This window comes from Mustelus asterias, chromosome 25 (genome assembly GCF_964213995.1).
Source record: "Mustelus asterias chromosome 25, sMusAst1.hap1.1, whole genome shotgun sequence".
Classification (NCBI taxonomy): domain Eukaryota; kingdom Metazoa; phylum Chordata; class Chondrichthyes; order Carcharhiniformes; family Triakidae; genus Mustelus; species Mustelus asterias.
Window position 1 is genome coordinate 31,730,442 of NC_135825.1, and position 20,114 is coordinate 31,750,555.

At 40.7% G+C, this 20,114-nt stretch overlaps 1 protein-coding gene across 1 annotated transcript in view; it reads right to left on the bottom strand.

The window, feature by feature from the left end:
* Positions 1-12,468: 12,468 nt before the first annotated feature.
* The window catches only part of LOC144479210 (diphosphoinositol polyphosphate phosphohydrolase 1-like), a 79,132-nt gene continuing 71,486 nt past the window's right edge, over positions 12,469-20,114 (bottom strand). The window contains exons 4-5 of the mRNA XM_078197872.1: positions 16,909-16,993; positions 12,469-14,710 (exon numbers count right to left, since the gene is read on the bottom strand). Of these exons, the coding sequence (XP_078053998.1) occupies positions 14,517-14,710; positions 16,909-16,993 (279 nt within the window). The 3' untranslated portion in view covers positions 12,469-14,516. The remainder of the gene's footprint in view (positions 14,711-16,908; positions 16,994-20,114) is intronic.

Sequence of the window (20,114 nt, forward strand, 5' to 3'; positions counted from 1 at the left end):
TAAAGCCGCAGGGTCAGATCGCAAATGGAGGGAACTGCCAACAAGCCCCGGTATAGCAAAACTGGTAAAGGGTACGTGAGCTAGCATTGCAAAAAAATACATAATCGGTGGCAAAGAGGTCGAATCTCAGCTGAACGGAAAAACAAAGACAGTTGCAAACAACACACTGGAAAACACTTTGAGGATATTTGACAATGGCAACTAGCACCAGCCAGTTGGTAAGGAAGCGGTGTAATCCGCCAATTCATATGGAAGGAATTATTCAGCTTTTGCGCAATTGATTCCAGTATAAAAATGTAGTTCTTGTGCAATACAACAAGCAGTTGAGTTCAAATAAGGTTTAAGTATGACTGCTCTCCGTTGCCCCAGTTCCATTATGAGGCTACAGCGTCCTCTAGTGGAATTATGTTTAGGGTGAAATAAAACTTCTCATAGAAGAGTTACAGCACAGAGGCCGTTCAGCCCATCGTGTCCACACCAACCAAAAGGAAATGAGAAACTAGCTGCTCATCTTAATCTCACTTTCCAGCACCTGATCCGTAAATCTTTTAAATTAGTGTCACAAGTAGGCTTACATTAACACTGCAATCATAGAATCTACAGTGCAGAAGGAGGCCATTTGGCCCATCGAGTCTGCACTGACCACAATCCCACCCAGGTCCTATCCGCATTTACACGAGCTAGTCCCTGACTAAGGGGCAATTTAGCATGGTCAATACACCAAATCTGCACATCTTTGGACTGTGGGAGGAAACTGGATCATCCGGAGGAAATCCACGCAGACACGGGGAGAATGCAAACTACACAAAGACAGTGACCCAAGCTGGGAATCGAACCTGGGTCCCTGGCAAATGTGAGGCAGCAGTGCTAACCACTGTGCCACCATGAAGTTACTGAGAAAATTCCCTAGTCGCCACACTCCGGCACCTGTTCGAGTACACTGAGGAAGAATTTAGCATAGCCAATGCACCTAACCAGCACACCTTTCAGACTATGGGAGGAAACCGGAGCACCTGGAGGAAACCCACACAGACACGGGGAGAACGTGCAGACTCTGCACAGACAGTGACCCAAGCCAGGAATCAAATGCGCTGTGAGGCAACAGTGCTTGCCACTGTAGCACCCTTACAGGTTACCTGAGTTGAGTTTTTCAGCCTTTATGTTTGCATTGTGCACACAGACATCATCACGGTTTCCCTAAGTATTTGGTGGCCTATGAAATTACTTTAAAAGGGTAGTCACTGATTATGTAGACCCACAGGTAGCTCATGAGACAAATACAAGTTCAGTTGTGTGTTACATGGGACATTTCCCCCACCTGCTCTTCAAGTAACGCACATGCTAGCTTCACATTTTGCCGAATGAGTGATAAGATCAAAAATAAAAGCAAAATACTGCGGATGCTGGAATCTGAAACAAAACCAGAAAATGCTGGAAAATCTCAACAGGTCAGACAGTATCTGTGGAGGGATAATAGAGCCAATGTTTCGAATCTGGGTGACCATTCCTCAGAGTAGGGCAGGATCGCAGTTTTAAAGTTTCCTTGGTGCCTCCAGCAATGAAAAAAATCCCCCAGCACTGGAACACCAACCAAGATCATCCAATTAAGTCATAAGAAAGGGAAAAGCAAATACTGCAGATTCTGGAAATCTGAAATGAACTCCCAACATGCTGGGAATACTCAGCAGGTCAGGCAGCAGCTGTGGAGTTATTATTTCACACCTTGATAAGAATGGCAAAGTTGTTACAAGCTTGTGACATTTGCTTGGGTAGAAATGACAGCACATAGTAAAATATTTTACTGAGGGTAGCACAGTGGTTAGAACTGCTGCTTCACAGCTCCAGGAACCTGGGTTCAATTCCCGGCTTAAGTCACTCTGTGTGGAGTTTGCACATTCTCCTCGTGTCTGCGTGGGTTTCCTCCGGGTGCTCTGGTTTCCTCCCACAGTCCAAAGATGTGCGGGTTAGGTTGATTGGCCATGCTAAAATTGCCCCTTAGTGTCCTGGGATGGGTAGATTAGAGGGATTAGCGGGTAAAATATGTAGGGATATGGGGGTAGGGCCTGGGTGGGATTGTGGTCGGTGCAGACTCGATGGGCCGAATGGCCTCTTTCTGTACTGTAGGGTTTCTATGATTTCTATGAGTCCCAACTCATCCAAATAGGAGATACATTTCTAATTGGATATAGACATATTAAATAAAAGAAACACCAAGCTTACATACAAATCTCCAGGCTGTAAAATTGTTTCAGTTCCTCTCTCCTGACATTCCAGATAAGTTGGGGGTTGTGCTACATTCGTCGCCTAAGCGGGTTCCCTTATCAGAAAAATAGTAGCGAATGAGGGAAGGTGGAAGTGGCTCTGGTATCTTCCCAAATACCAAGCATAGAGTTAGAGGTAGTGATCCCTCTTTGAGGTTGGCCTGAATCTTTCAAGGTTTCTTCTGAAGTGGAACAAAATGCCTGTCCTATCACAGGCACGCTTAAGGCAACCACGTGATCGAGGAACAAAGGAGCTTGCTTTATTTCCCTCTTGTAGCACCCATTTCAAAGGATGTCCGCAATAACAGAGTCTCCATTCCTGTTCTCAGCCTCTTGGAGTGGACAATCCCAGAGGGGAAGATGTAGTTTTTAAATGGTTAGTCTCTCTTTGGCCAGGAATCAGTGCAGTCGCCTTTTTGACTGGTAGAGGCTGACTTTTCTACTCACCTACTAGACCAGTGGTTCCCAAACTTTTTTCACTGGGCCGCACTTTCGGAATAAAAATTTGCTCGCGCCACACCAAATTTTTTATTGATGATAAATACATTCAAAAACAACTCCTAGCAGTGCTTGATTCATAACATAGAACACAACTACTTTATAATATGATCATGGGACATCCAGAAAGTATAAAACTATCACTTTGGAAAAATATCTAATTCATGTTTAAATGTTTCTTTGATTGTCCTTGAATCTTCCCGCCACACTTGCCATCCTCTCTTGCCGCACCAGTGTGGCGCGCCGCACCCTTTGGGAACCACTGTACTAGACACTGAATTCCCCCAGGGTTTACACCTGCATGGTGGCTAGCTTTGACGTACAAGTGTGTCTGACTCTAAACCATTGCAGGCAATCGGATGCAAGAGACACAGGGAATTGGAAAGTACCAAAATTGACCAATTTCAAATCCACTCATTGTTTGAAACAGACAGTTGATTGGGCAAATAATGGTTCATTTTGGGATTGGGAGGAATATCGCATTGGGGCAGCACGGTGGTTAGCACTGCTGCCTCACAGCACCAGATACCCAGGTTCGATTCCCGGCTTGGGTCACTGTCTGTGTGGAATCTGCATGTTCTCCCTGTGTCTGTGTGGGTTTCGTCTGGGTGCTCTGGTTTCCTCCCAAGGTCTGAAATATGTGCTGGTTAGGTGTATTAGCCATGCTAAAATTCTCCCTCAGCGTACCCAGACAGGTGCCAAAGTGTGGCGACTAGGGAATTTTCACAGTAACTTCATTGCAATGTTAATGTAAGCCTACTTGTGAAACTAATAAATAAGTTTTAAACTTTAATAAAATGAGCATTTCCAATTTCATGGGATCCTGCATTCTGCCAAATGATTTGTGAAAAGTAATTTGAGTTACACACCAAGTTCATTTGAAAGGCCAAATGGTTCTAGAAGAGGACAGAGAAAAGATGGTGAGCAGCATCCATCCAAGGGCTGTTTCAATACCATTGATTGTTCTCTCTATAAATTGGATATATGGGGAATTGAGCAGTGGCTTCACTAGAATGAAAGTCTGTAACATTGATACTTTAACTTACTGAATTATCACACTCTGCGCTGATGTTTCAGCCATTAATACCAAGCATAGTTGCATGTGTGTATATCAAAGACATGGAATTGTTATGGCAGTATTGATATGGCAAAATGGGTAAATACCTAAGGAACAGAAGGATCTACACAGAGTATATCACACATTACTTTGATTTTTACGAATTGAAAGTACAAACATTTTTCAGAGCAATCCCTGATAGGTGATATCTTTTAAATAGATGGTTTAAGACAGACTTTTCAACAGAAGATCTATATAATGTTGTTTACTGTAACATTTTTGCTTTAATTTCCCCGATTTATGTGAAAAATGATCTCGGCTTGTTTTTATCCTTTTATGGCAGAACAGCTAAGTCAAATCACAGAATGCAAATCTATGTCCTCAGAACCTGATGTGGAGATGCCGGCGTTGGACTGGGGTAAGCACAGTAAGAAGTCTCACAACACCAGGTTAAAGTTCAACAGGTTTATTTGGTAGCACAAGCCACAAGCTTTGGGAGCACTGCCCCTTCATCAGGTGAGTGAAGGGGCAGTGTTCCGAAAGCTTATAGCTTGTGCTACCAAATAAACCTGTTGGACTTTAACCTGGTGTTGTGAGACTTCTTACATTCCTCAGAACCACCAGTAATAAAGATGAGCTCCGATTTCTTCCTCCTTTTTACCAGTAACATGAATCAATTTTTAAGTGGCATGCCACTTTACGATCTACCCTTGAAGTTTCAAAACTTGGTGTATAGCTACGGTTTCTGATATTCTGATACCAGTACTTGCTCATCCAGAGAAGTTATTGTTGTCCCTCTTTCCTGCGGATGTGTGTCAACTATCTTAAATCACAACTTGAGTGAGAGAGTAAGAAGGCCCTCAATAGAGGGATGAATAGGGATGGGGCATACAAGGCCTGTATGTAGTTATAAACATCACAAGGGATTGAGACTTGTATTTTAATAAAGGCAATCCCTAATACAGACCTGAAAGGAGCAACAAATCTGCATTTATGTAAGGCATTTTGAATTCAAATAACAGAAATCCTGTAGTAATTCAGCCACAGGTCAGTATCCTGTTACCAACACCCTTTATTGTGCACTAAAGGAAATGGCTGCTCCCACGGCTTACAGTCAGATAGTCTTCACCTTGGGACCTACAATGCCAGTCCAGGTAAAGTTACAGGCTTAAAAACTTCCGCTGGTTACTTCCCATTGGGCAAGCCTCCATTCCCTCAATAAGGCAGCTCATACTTCACGAAGCCCATGGGGACAGCTATTGATGTTCTACTGTGGCCCTTGTGGTCCCCCTTAGGTCTATATCTCTCCCAGTACCCGCTGCGAGGATGTCCTTTTTGGCGCTTGGCACTAAGGTGGAGGTCCATGGAAGGTACAGCTTGATCACAGTGTAAACCAAACAGGGGACCTCCTTTTTCAGAGGGAGTGTCGTAGAGTTACTGAAGCAGGTTCCTCCTCAGGTCAGAGGCCCATTTCTTCAGACACTATCTCATGAGTCCGTACCTTCGCTATCAAAGGGGCCAAAGCAGAGTCAGCTTTAAGCTGAGGGCTAGCACAGCAGCAGTTATCTCATGGCAGGGGTGGCTTGGGCATGGACACCTTGGCACTGAGGTGGTCTAAGTGCTTCTTCTGGGTATTTTCCTGACCTTTGAAATTGTAAGATACTGCCTGTTTTCTCCATTATAATCCCATTATGAAGGTTGGACCCATTCGTCAAGTTCCTTCTATGAGCCATATCACCAACTGCAAAAGTTCTTTCTGTCCTTGCGGAATCAAAGTTTCTTATTTTTGGTTTTCCTGTTGGGACTCCACACTCCCCGCCAAGTTTGGGAGTAATAGGCTCCATCTGGTGTGAAGCCGTCATCTCATCAACTGTTTTGCTGGAGCAACAGCTGTGCGGTGTGGTCCTGTAATCAAACAAAAATCATGCCAACTTAGTCTCCATGGATGCCGTTGGTTGTTTCTTTATTCTATTTACGAAGGTTTGAACCGCCCATTCTGCCAGTCTGTTTGATGACAGGTGATAAGGTGGAGTCCGGATGTGTCAGATACCATTGGAGAGCACAAAGTTCTGGAAATCACTGCTAGTGAAGACCATGCTGTTATCTACTCAGAGTCCCTTATTGTGGAGAAACCGCCTTTTCAGTTTATTGGAAACCGCTCTGTACCACTGCCATCTTTGTGCGGGGCACCCAGTTGTGTTGATTATTACACATTTCCAGGTGGACTCATTCAATTCAAACTGGAGATAGGCGTGGCTCATGTCCAACTTGGAGAATATCTTGCCACCTGTTAACTTAGCGTACAGATCTTTGATCCAGGGAATAGGGTACCTATCAAGTTTGGAGACTTGATTGACCATCAGTTTATAACTCCTGCAAAGACAAACTAATTTGTCAGGTTTAAGAACAGGGATTATGGGTGCAGCCCATTCTGCAAACTGCACTGGCCTTATTATACCCAAGCTTCAAGGCATACTAGTTCAGTTTCCACCTTCTCCAGCATGGAGTAAGCGACTGGCCTGGCTCTGAATACCTAGGTGTAACATCAGAGTCAATGTAAATCTTGCCCTTGGCTCCTTCTATTTTCCCCACATCTTCCAGAAAAACGAATAACTTCACAGAGACCCCCCCACACCTAGCCTGAGGATCTTCAAGTTCAGCCAAATCTGATGAAGCCAACCTCTCTCCATAAGGGGCGGCAGCGTAGCACAGTGGGGCGGCACGGTAGCACAGTGGTTAGCATTGCTGCTTCACAGCTCCAGGGTCCCGGGTTCGATTCCCGGCTTGGGTCACTGTCTGTGTGGAGTTTGCACATTCTCCTCGTGTCTGCGTGGGTTTCCTCCCACAGTCCAAAGGTGTGCGGGTTAGGTTGATTGGCCAGGTTAAAAATTGCCCATTAGAGTCCTGAGATGCGTAGATTAGCGGGTAAATATGTGGGGATAGGGCCTGGGTGGGATTGTGGTCAGTGCAGACTCGATGGGCCGAATGGCCTCCTGCACTGTAGGGTTTCTATGATTTTCTATGAAGGCTTGGTCCGTGCCCTGTACAAGTTGGAGATGAATTGATCGCTATTTGTAAGTCAACAGGACCACTCACGTAGGTAGCTTGTCTGGCCTTCGTATCTTCCAACTTCAGGAGTCGGATGCCCGATTGAAGTGCTTATAAGTCTGTTCTCTGATAGTGGAGATTGTGGCTTCTCCGTCCATCTTCAAGGGGTGGCCACTTACTAGTAATTCCACCATTATTGGAGCAACTTTTGAGAATACAATTCAGTTGTAGTGTCCGTTTCAGGAAGAGGGGATACCTGCTGCATGGTACAATCAGGTACTGGCTGCGGCTTTCTCTCTAGGTAGCATGTTTTTTGCCTGTTCCTGAAACATTGCCATCGCTGTGTTCTTTGCAATAATCTGTCCACTGGCAACTACATCTTTCTGGAACATGAGTCAACACTGCCATTCTTTGACTGCCTAATGGTGACAGAGTTCCTATATCAAATGGGAGCCTTTAATACCTGATTGACACAAACACTCTCCATTGATGACTGGTTGTATGAGGTTGTTTCCCACCCACCCACCCCCCACTTGTAAAACATTGCTGTCTGATGCCCCCTGAAGCTTCTTGGCCCCTTTTTTCCATGTATTCAAGTGACAAGGCTATCTCAATGGCTTTTTTAAAGTCCAAATTGTGTTCTGCCAACAGTTTCCTTTGAATGGTTAGGTCACTTACGCCACATCTGTCAATCTGTCCCATAACATTTCATTAAGAGGTGGTCCAAATTCAGTGTTCGGCTAGTTTCTGCAACCTAGCCAAGAACTTAGTGACTAGTTCCCCAGGGATTCTCCCAACCACGTTGAAGTGATATTGCTGGAGAATAACCAGAGGCTTCAGACCATGGTGTTTTTTTAACCAGGTCGATCAGTTCATTATAAAGTTGAGCCGGGGCATCCAGATAGGTCAGACTTATTACACTGAAAGTCAGGGCACTGCATGCTGTTAGCAATAACACTTCTTGCTTTTCATCTTTTTCAATGTTGTTAGCATGGAGGAAGTAACCCATGTGCTCAGTGTATTAGGTCCAGTCTTCTGCACTGGTGTAATAGGTCCTGAATTGCCCCAAAAGTGTCATAATAGCTTTTTCTTACCAGAGAAATTCTTGATGTTCAGAGGTTGGCCGGAGGGAAAGATGGAGGGGAAAAAAATAATTTTTCTCCTCGTTGCCAATGTAGTAATTCAGCAACATCCAAGTTCCCATCACCAACACCCTTTATTGTGCACCAAAAGAAAGGCCGCTCCCACAGCTTAGTCAGATAATCTTCACTTTAGGTCCTACAATACCAGTCAGGTAAAGTTATAAGCTTAAAGCTGACTGCTTTCCATTGGGCAAGTCTCGCTCACTAAGGCAGCTCAAACTCCACAAAGCCCACTGAGGCCTTTGTGGTTGCGATAACAAACCCTATTCATCCTTCCGAGTTATTTTGATTAGTGTACAAATGGTACATGAACCAGAATTAAGTTATTTTGAAAGACATTTGAATATCTATGAATGTCTATTGCTAACAACTATGTATTTTCCATTTGCTGCAAAAAATATAATTTCTGGCTAAAAACAAATCACTTCACAATGAGATGATGGGAGGATTTGCTATCTGATTCACCATCCAGTGGCCCTGACATTAATACTCCTTCCATGGCTGTAACCATATCAGCAAATAGTCTAGTTCGTCCTATACAGCAGCAGAGTTTTATATGTGCCCATAATCCATTTAATGACAGAGCGGTTTCACCAATTGCAAACGATTTCTCTGGTGCAAACCCTGGATTCCAATCTCCATTCAGGGGGTCTGTCAAGAACTCGCACCTTGATGCAAGAGAAAGAAATGCTCCACTAAATCCATTCTCACAAGGTTAACCAGGAATAAGATTGGAGTATTTACATAATTTGTAATTGTTAATCAAGTTAAAATGCAACATCAATAAACATAGAAACTAGAAGCAGGAGTAGGCCATTCAGCCCTTTGAGTTTGCTCCGCCATTCATTTTGATCACGGCTGATCATCAAATTCAATATCCTGATTCCCCCTTTCCTCCCATATCCCCTGATCCCTTTAGCCCCAAGAGTTATATCTAATTTCTTCTTGAAATCAGACACTGCTTTGGCCTCAACTATATTGTGGTAATGAATTCCACACATTCACCACTCTCTGGGTGAAGAAATTTCTCTTCACCTCCATTCTCCTCAAACTATCCTTATCCTCAAACTATGACTCCTAGTTCTGGACTCCCCCACCATTGGGAACATTCTTTCTGAATCTATCCTGTGTAACCCTGTTAGAATTCTCTAAGTTTCTATGAGATCCCCTCTCTCTTTTAAACTCCAGTGAATATAATCTTAACTGACTTAGTCTCTCCTCAAATGACAGACCTGCCAGGACTCAGCCTGGTAAACCTTTGCTGTACTCCCTCTATAGCAAGGATATCCTTCCTCAGATAAGGACACCAAAACGGCACACAATACCCCAGGTGTGGTCTCACCAATGTTCTATACAATTTCAGCAAAACATCCCCATCCCTCAATTCCTCTCACTATGAAGGCCAATATACCATTTGCCTTCTTTACTGTTTGTAGTACCTGCACGCTTACTTTCAGCGACTGATACGAGGACTCGAGGTCTCATTGAGTATCCACCTTTCTGTTTACACCCATTCAAGTAATAATCTGTCCTCCTATTCTTGCTACCAAAGTGGATAACCTCACAATTATCGACATTATACGGTATCTGCCATGCAGATGCCCCCACACACAGCCTGTCCAAATCACTGCCCCCACACACAGCCTGTCCTGAAACATTTCGGCATCGTCCTCTCAGCTCACCCTCTCACCCAAATTTGTATTATCTGCAAATTGAGATAATACATTCAGTTCCCTCTTCCAAATCTTTAATATATAATGTGAACGGATCCCTGCGGAACCCCACTAGTCACTGACTGCCAATCAGAAAAAGACCCATTTATGCCAACTCTTTGCTTCCTATCTGCTAACCAGCTTTCTAGCCATCTCAGGACATTACTCTAAAGTTAAAGCACATGCGATTGCAGGTAGTCTGTTATGTGAGACCGTCTCGAAAGCCTTCTGAAAGTCTAAATAAACCACATCCACTGGTTCTCCTCAGTCAACTCTATTACATCCTCAAAATTCTAATAGATTCATCAAGCATGATTTCCCTTTTTAAATTCATGCTGTGTCTGATTATACCACTGCCTTCCAAATGCCGAGTTATGAAATCCTTGATAATGGACTCAAGCAACTTCCCCCAGTACCAACATTCGGCTCACTGGTCTATCGTTCCCCGATTTCTCTCTACCTCCCTTTTTGAATAGTGGGCTTACATTAGCTACCTTACATATTCCAGAGTCCAAGGAATTTTGAAAAATAACCACCAATAGACCTATTTCCAGGGCCACTTCTTTAACTCTGGGATGAAGATTATCAGAACCCGGAGATTATCCACATTCAATCCCAATTTCCCCAAAATCATTTCTCTTCTAATGCTAGTTCTTGCAAAAGCTGGTAATACTGGTCCAGATTTTGCTGAAAAAGGAACGACGCATGCAGTTATTAATGCAAAAAACTGGTTAGCAATGTGAAATGCAAGTTGCCACCAGTAGCGATCAATTTATAAAGCTCCCTTATAAGCTTCACAAAAAAGCATCTCACCCTTAATTTTCCAATGTTAAAATTGTACTTGCACATTACTAAAATTGAGTTTAAGTATCATCTGAACAGTTAATTGTTAATGTCTGTCAACACCTCTTCCCCAGAAAGTAAACAATTAGTGAATTTAAGTTTTAAAATTAATGTTTAAATGTTTTACTTTTCTGTACCCAATTTGATATTGAATTCAATCAACTTCACCCCTCCAAGTTTTTTTTTAAAAGCTTAGTGTCACAAATAACACTGCAATGAAGTTACTTTGAAAATCCCCTAGTCGCCACACTCCGGCACCTGTTTGGCTATACTGAGGGAGAATTTAGCATAGCCAATACACTTAACCAGCACGTCTTGCGAAATGTGGGAGGAAACTGGAACACCGAGGAAACCCACGTGGACACGGGGAGAATGTGCAGACTCCACAGAGTGATTCAAGTCAGGAATCGAACCCGGGTCCCAGGGGGCTGAGAGTCAGCAGTGTTAATCACTATGCCACCGTGCAAGTGCTACCGCTGTTCATTCTTGAACCCTGTATCATTGAATGCAATAGTTTGTGCTACTGTTCACGAAGGATCCTGTTGTTCACACACAGCTTGCATTTCCAGCAATTTTAAGAACAAAAATATTTAAAACTGAAACATGCAATTGTAATATCAACTAACAAGGAGGCACGCGAATAGTGTGTTCCTGCAAAATCTGGCCCAAAATTTATATTTGGTTTCCTCAAACTACACACTGTTCATTTCTGCATGATTATACATATGAAAAAATCCACTGAGCCAAATATATTAAAAATAATTTTTTGGCAAAACCCAGATGTGAAAGATGAAATTCAACACTGAAGTGAGGTGTAATTTTGGTAGGAAGAATGAGGGACAATACGAATTAAATGGAGGGAAACCTGGGTGTGTATGTTTATTTAATCTTTGAAGGCAGCAGGACAAGCTGAGAAGACTGGTAAAACAGCTTTTGGGAACTTAGCTTTATTAGTAGAGGCATAAAATATGAAAGCAAGGTGGCTAAACGTTTATAAGATACTGGTTAGGCCCCATATACAGCTTGTGTATTAAGACCAACTCTGGGCACCACACATTAGGAAGGATGTAAGGCCTTGGGAGACAGTGGTGAGATTAACTCCTATTACCAGGGCTGAGGTACCTCTGTTTTGGGCAAGGATAGGCAAATCTGGGGTTGTTCTCCTTGGAACAAAGAGCCAGGGATGATTGGGTAGAGTAAATAAGATTAAACTGTTTCCTGTGACAAAGAGGGCAGTAATTGGAGGACCTGCATTTATGGTGACAGCTAAAAGAACCAGAAGTAACTTAAAAAGTGAGATATATCTGGAATGTACTGCCTGATGGGGGAAGCAAATTCATTAGTATCATTCAGAAAAAAATATTTAAAGGGACAAATATGGGTAAAGGGGAAATAGAAGAATGAGATCAACTGGATAGCTCTACTATACAACCACTATCGGCTGAATGGCATCTTCCCATGCTCATCATTCTGGATTCTAGAGTGTGTATTGAGGGGGAAAAAATGGTCACCCACAGCACTTGGAAGCAGCTTTTCCCCTGACACTTGATTGGGTGGGACTAGTGCTAGTTCTTTCAGTCGCAACTTCTCTTATCCTTTTACAATAAATGGTATGTTTGGTGAACATGGTTAAAAGTAACAGGAATTTGTCACATCATTGAGGTATGATTTTCAAGCGTGGGAATTTGATACAATACCCTGAAAAGCAATGGGACACGTAAGATCTTGTTTTTAATGAAATCTATCGAAATTTCAGACCTCCGATTTTAATGTGTTAAAAGATCGGTGAAAATATAAATACATTTTCTTCACTGGCATAAATTAAACATTTGAACAGTATGACATTCTCAACTTAAATCACATTAAATAAAATTGCACTTCATAAATGTGACAAAAAAGTCAGCACCTGGTTTTTGAAATACTGGTGAGTTTTTATTTGTTGGCACAGGTTTATTACAATCTTCAATCTCTTGCCTCATGTGCATCACACTCAAGTCAGGTAAAATAAGACACTTCCTCCAGTGACTGAATCTCTCCAACTGATGTATAACAGTTGCATTAAAATGTGAAGGACAGGATAACATGCCTCATATTCTTACCAATACTGACCATTGTAAAAACTAGCACTTATCCCTTCCATCTAAGGCTTTACACAGGAAAGCACCAAAAATGACATGTATATACAGTGCATTAATTGCAGGTAAAAGCTGAAAGCATTAAGTGGTCATAATCAACTGATTCCATTTGTTTCACTTTTTACATATCAACAAGATTTTAATATCTGCTCTTCAAAAATACAAAGCAGTTGTATGATTCGGTACTCAATTTTACTTTAACTGAAACTTCATTTATCACATCAGCACATTTTCAGGTATGTACTTAAGCATAAGTAAACAACTAATAGTTGTCACTTTTTAAACATCACTAGAGAAGAGGGCAATGCTTTAGTGAAAACTCAGTTTTCTGATGCTGTTCCAGTCTGCTTTAAACCCTCACCACTGAGCCAGGGATTAGTCATTTCTTCCTGTGTAAAGCAATAGTTTCTAGACTCCCAAGTCTTCCAACATCTTAAAAAATGCAATCGGGAAAAAGTTGCAAAAAATAATTTGTACAGTGATGTTAGTATTCCACAGTTCTACAATTGTGAATAATTATTTACACTGCTTTTAAAACTGACTGAACTGGATGAAGGGATAGCTGTCTATGTATGATGAGTTAAAAATCAGCTCATCCCCAGGTTGACAAAAAGGGTGTTTTCTCCAGCAATGATCATTTCTCTATTGAGGTGATGAGGTACAATCTGTTGTTAGCCAGCAGACTGTACAAGTTTTGAGGCCAATATTCCATGACAATCTCCAATTTCTGGATTTCCATATTAAAACAAACAATCAATTAAATAGGTTGAAATTATTTTGGTGATCAATAACACATTTCAAAAGAAACAGTGTTATATCTTATTTCTCAGTTAAAAAAAAAAGCAAACCAAGAATTTGTTTAAAAAAGGAAAACGTTCTGTACAGGGTAATTTCTGTTCCACATTTTACTAATCCAGAGTTGGAATTTAAAAACCAGGTTACACAGTTTAAATGCTTAAGCAGTATACAGTGTCCTTTTTAAATTGCAAGAACAAAAACACAATCAGAAAACTCGAAACACCAAATTCTCAGCTGTTAAGACCTTGAATTGCCTGCAAACAACATCCTTTAACTCCAGTGTAGAACGAAACGGGGAGAATAGCAGAGATTAGGAAAATGAAGCCGCGACACAGAAATGTGCACTGCTAAACCGAATATAATCCAAAGCTCCACAGAAGGTAACACCCAATATGCATGGCTTGAACTCGTCTTACATAAGGTAAAATGCTTTAAAGGCCTTATTCAGCAGTTTTGTGTACAAGCTAACAGAAGTACTGTGATGAAGTGTGTGTCATGAATGTTATTCCACATAATAGTACAGGTCAGTGATCAACAGTTCCATAGCTTCCTTTGTTTTTACGTAAACAGCAATAGTGCAGGTGATAAAGCCAGCAAAAAATTTACAAAAGCTATATATAAAAAGTTGCAGAGAACTAAAATCGATACCCATTTGGCACCCAAACAATATCCCTAGGTTGAAATCCAAGTCACCATGACAATTAGGAATTCTATAGGATAATACCTGGGGGACAACTGGATGTAACACCGGTACCTTAATTTCACAATCCTATCAAAAATATACAATATCTAACAAAAAAAACTTACTAGTTATGGCTTTGATCTTCAGCACTATATTTTACATCACAATATAAAGTATCGTTATCAACATTGCGCAGGTCTCCATGCAAAATTTATTTATACATGTACAATGTATAGAAGCAATCAAACTAGGTCAAACATTCTTTCACTGAACACTTTTTCAAGTCCATGCCTTTGGGACTCGATGTATGATGAGTCAATTACTGTGGAGCTCCTCTCAGTCATCTAATGCTTGATACTGAACTCTGATTGGTGTATGTTGAGGCCTTCTCTTCAGATAATGTTGCAACAACAGGAGTTCCATTATTTGCCAAATAGCCTTGTTTGAAGGTTTCAAAATACGAGGCTTGTACAGGTTTATGACACTGAAGAACTTTAATGGCATCTTCTATTTTAAACCATTCCCTTTTTCTCCCTAGATAAAATAAGATTAAATATACATAATTGAGTATTTTGCCCCTCATTCATTGTGAACAAGGAAGGTGGAGGAGGGGTGTGTGAGCAGAGGCGGGGGGGGGGGGGGGGGGTGGGCAGGTAGGTGAGCGGAGGCAGGGAGAGATAGAAAACCTGTTAGAGTTACAATTGATGCACCGATTCTGTAGCCCTTGGCTATTTTTAAATCAGTACAATCTATATCTTGGGGACAACTTTGAAGGATGAAAATGGTCAACCGATCAACAAACCTATTGTATAAATACTTAAGTTTTGACAACCTGGAAACAGAAAGATCACTGAGCTCCTCAGCCTTTAAATGTACTTGTGCATAAAATATGACACCTAAATATGATTAATTGAAAGGAAATAGAAAACTAACTGAAAAACTTGTTAATGTAATTTTAAAAGCCTAACCTTCATTCAAAGGATGTTGCAATGATGCTGAATTTGGGAAATAAGTGGTGCTGCAGTAGCTAAGCAACAACAAAAAGAAACAAAGGTACAAGACTAGTTTTCATACAGTTGAATTTATTTTCTCTCCCTTTTAGGTTGCCACTCTAGGATTTACTACTTGATAAAGAAGATGGGAAGACAGAAAGATGCTCACAGCAACATAGTAAACAAGACTGCCTCCAAAAGACCGACTAAGACTTTTTTTGTTGTTGCAAGAGGTCAAAATGCCAGCTGTGATAATCTAAACATTAGTGCCCGAGGTAAACTGACTGAATTCTGTTCAACCTTGGGCTCAGTTCAGTCCATTTTTACAGATCCAAAAAGCCATTCTGACCATGGGGGAGACATCTATAAAACATCCGCACATCCACATCCTCTTGTGTGCAGTTTATCTATTATCCAAAGATACAGGAACTCTCTCATAACACAAACGAAGCAAGTTAAATACCACTGAGCCCTTGGGTAGACTTCCAGAAGGCATTTAACAAGGTGCCACTGATCCAGAAGGTGAGATCGCAGGGGATTGGGGGTAGAGTACTAGATTGGATAGAGGATTGGCTGACTGACAGAAAACAGGTCAGGATAAATAGGTTCTTCTCTGGCAATGTAACTAGTGGGGTGCCGCAGGGATCAGTTCTCAGACCTCAATTGTTTGCTATACATATAAAAATGACCTGCAAGTAGGGACAGAGTGTAAAAGCAAAATTTGCAGATGTTACTAAAATAGGTGGGAAAGCAGGCAGTGAAGAGGAGGTAAAGATTTTACAGACGGATATAGATAGGCTGGGAGAATGGGCCAAAATTTGGCAGATGGAGTTTAATGTGGATAAGTGTGAGGTTATCCATTTTGGCAGAAAAAATAGAAAGGCAAATTATCTAAATGGAAAACAGATTCAAAATGCGACTGGGCAGGGGGATCTTTTTCATGAATCGCAAAAAGTCGGTATGCAGTTACAACATGTAATAAAAAAGGCAAATGGAATGTTAGCATTTATTGCAAAAGGACTGGAGTATAAAAGTAGAGAAGTCTTGTTACAGTTGTATAGGGTGTTGGTTAGACCACATCTGGAGTAGTATGTCCAGTTATGATCTCCTTATTTGAGGAAGGATGTGGTGGCATTGGAGACAGTTCAGAGGAGGTTCACCAGATTGATTCCGGGAATGAAAGGATTGACGTATCAGGAGGGATTAAACAGTTTGGGCTCATACTCGATGGAGTTTAGAAGGATGAGGGGGGAATCTGATCGAGGTATATAAAATACTAAAAGAGATTGATAAAGTAAACATAGACCAAATGTTCCCCCTTGTGGAGCAATCTAGAATAAGAGGTCACAAGTATAGAATGAGAGATGGTAGGTTTAAAACAGAGATGAGGAGGAACTACTTCTCGCAGAGGGTGGTGAATTTGTGGAACTCACTATCCCATAGCACGGTGGAGTCTGAATCATTAAATGGTTTTTTAAAAAAGAGATATATTTCTAAAAAAGAGTTAAAGGGATTTGGGGGACAGGTAGGATTTGAGACCAGGAAGAGATCAGCCACGCTATAACTGACTGGTGGACCAGGTTTGAAGGGCTGAATTGCCTACTTCTGCTCCTAATTCCTATGTAATGCATTAGAATCAGCACTACAATATAAATGAGCCATGAAATTAATGCATCATTTTAATTCCAGGCCTGAAATAGACAGAAGTTTACTCAGACAGTAAATAAAGTTTCATCTTACCAATATTAACTGAATCTTCCCAATCTTCTAACACCTCTGTTATTATGAGAACGTACACATATGTTCTATGTTTCCGGTCTTGATTCTGAAAAACAATACTATTATCTTATAATGACTTCACAACAGGCATTGATTCCAAGACATACAGAATATAAAAAACTGGAAACACAAATTTTCACTTTTAGAAACTAATTGCAACTATTGTAAAATGCATTTTGTTTTTTACAAAAGTGATTCCCAAAGATGTAGGGAAGTTCTGATCATGTTCAAAAGGTTTGTTTGCCAGTTGGCATGCTAAAATACAGTTAAGTCTACCTAGATCAGGTCAGATTTGTTATTTAGGAGATACAGCTTTAAACCTGTTCCTCTCCCAACAACTTTGCTAACTATTTCTAGCTTCTTTCTCAAGATTCAAATCAGGATATTGTTTTGAATTTGTTTCAATCACACTCAATAAAATCTTGGTCTCACTGGCATCGAAACATTAATTTTGTGTCCTCGATCTACTAGTTTCCTTTTCACCAAGTAAATATCTAGGCTATCTACTTCTTAAGCTGTAATCCCATTCACCTACTGTTCAATCCTCAAATACCTCTTGACTCCACACATTCTCAAATTTAGGGTGTCACAGTGGGAGTCCTAAATATGCCACCTTTGCCTGTGATGTCAAATGCTCCAAGGCCCATTTCCTAACCTGTGTGATTATATTGATGGTCATGTTAACGCTGCTTCCTATTATTGTGCAGAAGCTCATGATTGTAGCCTGGGTTTTGCTGGATGGAGGCATCTTGCAGCATGGAGCATTTTAATTTATCAATTAAAATGGATAAATGCTGTTAGCAAAGTTGCATGATGAGAGAGTGAACACGTACCTTTCCTAGATTAAGTGAGATTTCATTCAGAAAACTGTTTCTAAGGAACAGTATTATTTAAATGGTGATATATTGGGAAGTGTGGATGTACAAAGGGTCTGGGTGCTCTTATACAGCAGTGAAAGTGGAGAGATAGGTGCAATAAGCAATTAGGAAAGCAAATGGCACACTGGCCTTCATTGCTTGAGGATTTGAGTTCAAAAGTGGGGAAGTCTTGCTGCAGTTTCACAGGACTTTGGTGAAACCACACCTGAGTACTGTGAGCAATTTTGGTTCCCCTACCTAAGAAAATATATACTTGACATAGAGGAATTACAATGGAGGTTCACAAGGCTAACATTGGAGTTAGTGGGACTGTCCAAGGAGGAAAGATTGGTTCGACTGGGCCTCTATTCACTCGAAGGATAAGAAAATCTGCTTGAAACATTAAAATCTAACAGGGCTGGACAGACTAGATGCAAAGAGGATGTTTCCCTGGTTGGGGAGTCGAGAGCCAGGTCTCAGGATACGTGGTAGACTATTTAGGACTGACATGAGGAAAGATTTCTTCATTCAATGCGTAGCGAGCCTGTGGAATGCTCTACCACAGAGGCCAAGTCACTGAATATATTCAGGAAAGAGATATAATTTTTTTTAGATTTTAATGGCTTCAAAGGGCAAGGGGAGAAAGCAGGGATATGGCATGAGGTAGTGGATCTGCTATAATCAAACTGAATGGCAGAACAGGTTTGAAGGACTGAATGGCCTCCTCTCGCTCCTAGTTTGTGTTTTCATTCTGAATTGTCACATACAGTATAATTGGTGGATATTAATTTCAATTAGAATACAATATAATTAAAAACCTAGGAAGCACAACATTTGTAAATTGCCAGCAATAAATAAAAACATCTATAAACATAATTGGATACAAATAAAATGTTGAGTTTAAACAAAGCCTTGTTTACTGGCCAGATAAATTAAATCAATTTAAGTTTTTTAAAAAAATACAATTTTCAATGTCAGCACGTAATTTATTTTAAGCAGGGGTTATAATTGAATCTTCAGTTTGATTCTATATCACAAGATTTTTAGTACTTTTACAACAACCTGCTTTTAAGCCTTTGGTGCTGATACTAAAGGTTTCAATAAACCAGCACTAAATTTTTCCACGTGATATGAAAAAATGACCTGCTTTCCAAAGACAGTCTGCATTGGCTCACACATATACATAGTCAAAAGCGGGTGGGGCATACAAATTTGAATGTTTCCATCACAAAACATCCCTTTTATAGATTCATACAGCATGGAAACTGGCCCTTTGGCCCAACTTGTCCATGCTGCCCTTTTTTTAAAAAAAAACTAAACTTGTCCCAATTGCCCACGTTTGGCCCACATCCCTCGATAGCCATCTTTCAGTTACAAGTATGCCAGATATTCATAAAATACAAACCACTGATCACTCATTTGACAAGGAATCCCTGAGATTTATACTGATGCATCTGTTCAAAATTTAAATTAGCAAAGTAACCCAAGTTAAAGAATTTATTTCTGATTTCTTTATCAGCAAAACTCTTATAAAAATGAAAATAATTTCTAGGGTTGAAACACATTTTGCACTCTTCCATCATGTACATCATTGGCTACTTTTTTTTTTAAGGACTTCATGGAAATCTACCACATGCAATGACCATTTATTTGCTAACTCACATACCAGAGCCTGGGTTTCCAAAAGCTGTCCCATGTGAGACATTACTTTAACTGTGCTTGTTCCATTTTTAGTGGACTGTGTTCTCCTCTCCTAGTACAATGTGCATATTCTATTCCAGACAAATCCAAATACAGGTTGGGCATGTGCTTTGCTGAAAATAACTTTTTCTATCTGCCATCATGGTCTTCAGCTCCTGGTCCATCAGCACTTGGACTTTTATTTTCATTCTCACTCAGACCTTTGCCTTTGTATCAAGGTTGGTTGGAAGAGTGCTTGGTACCAAACTTCAGAATAATATCTTGCAATTTTGGTATTGCCACACATCAGCCTGCAAACTTAGCAACTTCAGATCTTAGCTGTCGCCTCAATTTTCCTGCCTGTCAGATTTTCCCAATCAAGTTCCACGACACATTTCAATTTTAGAAAGATTTTACTAAGCTATGTCTTTCTTATAACTATTTGAACCAGATTTGCACAAGATTTGTTAATCATCCAATATTTTTCATCTCTTTTCAGAGATTTGTTCATAGATTATAAGGCTGCAGCAAATTGAATTAGTAAGTTCTATGTTAAACATCTGTCGCTTTTCCCTCCCACATCTTGTGGTCATCTCTGATGAATGATCCCTCCTGAAATAATAACCTGCT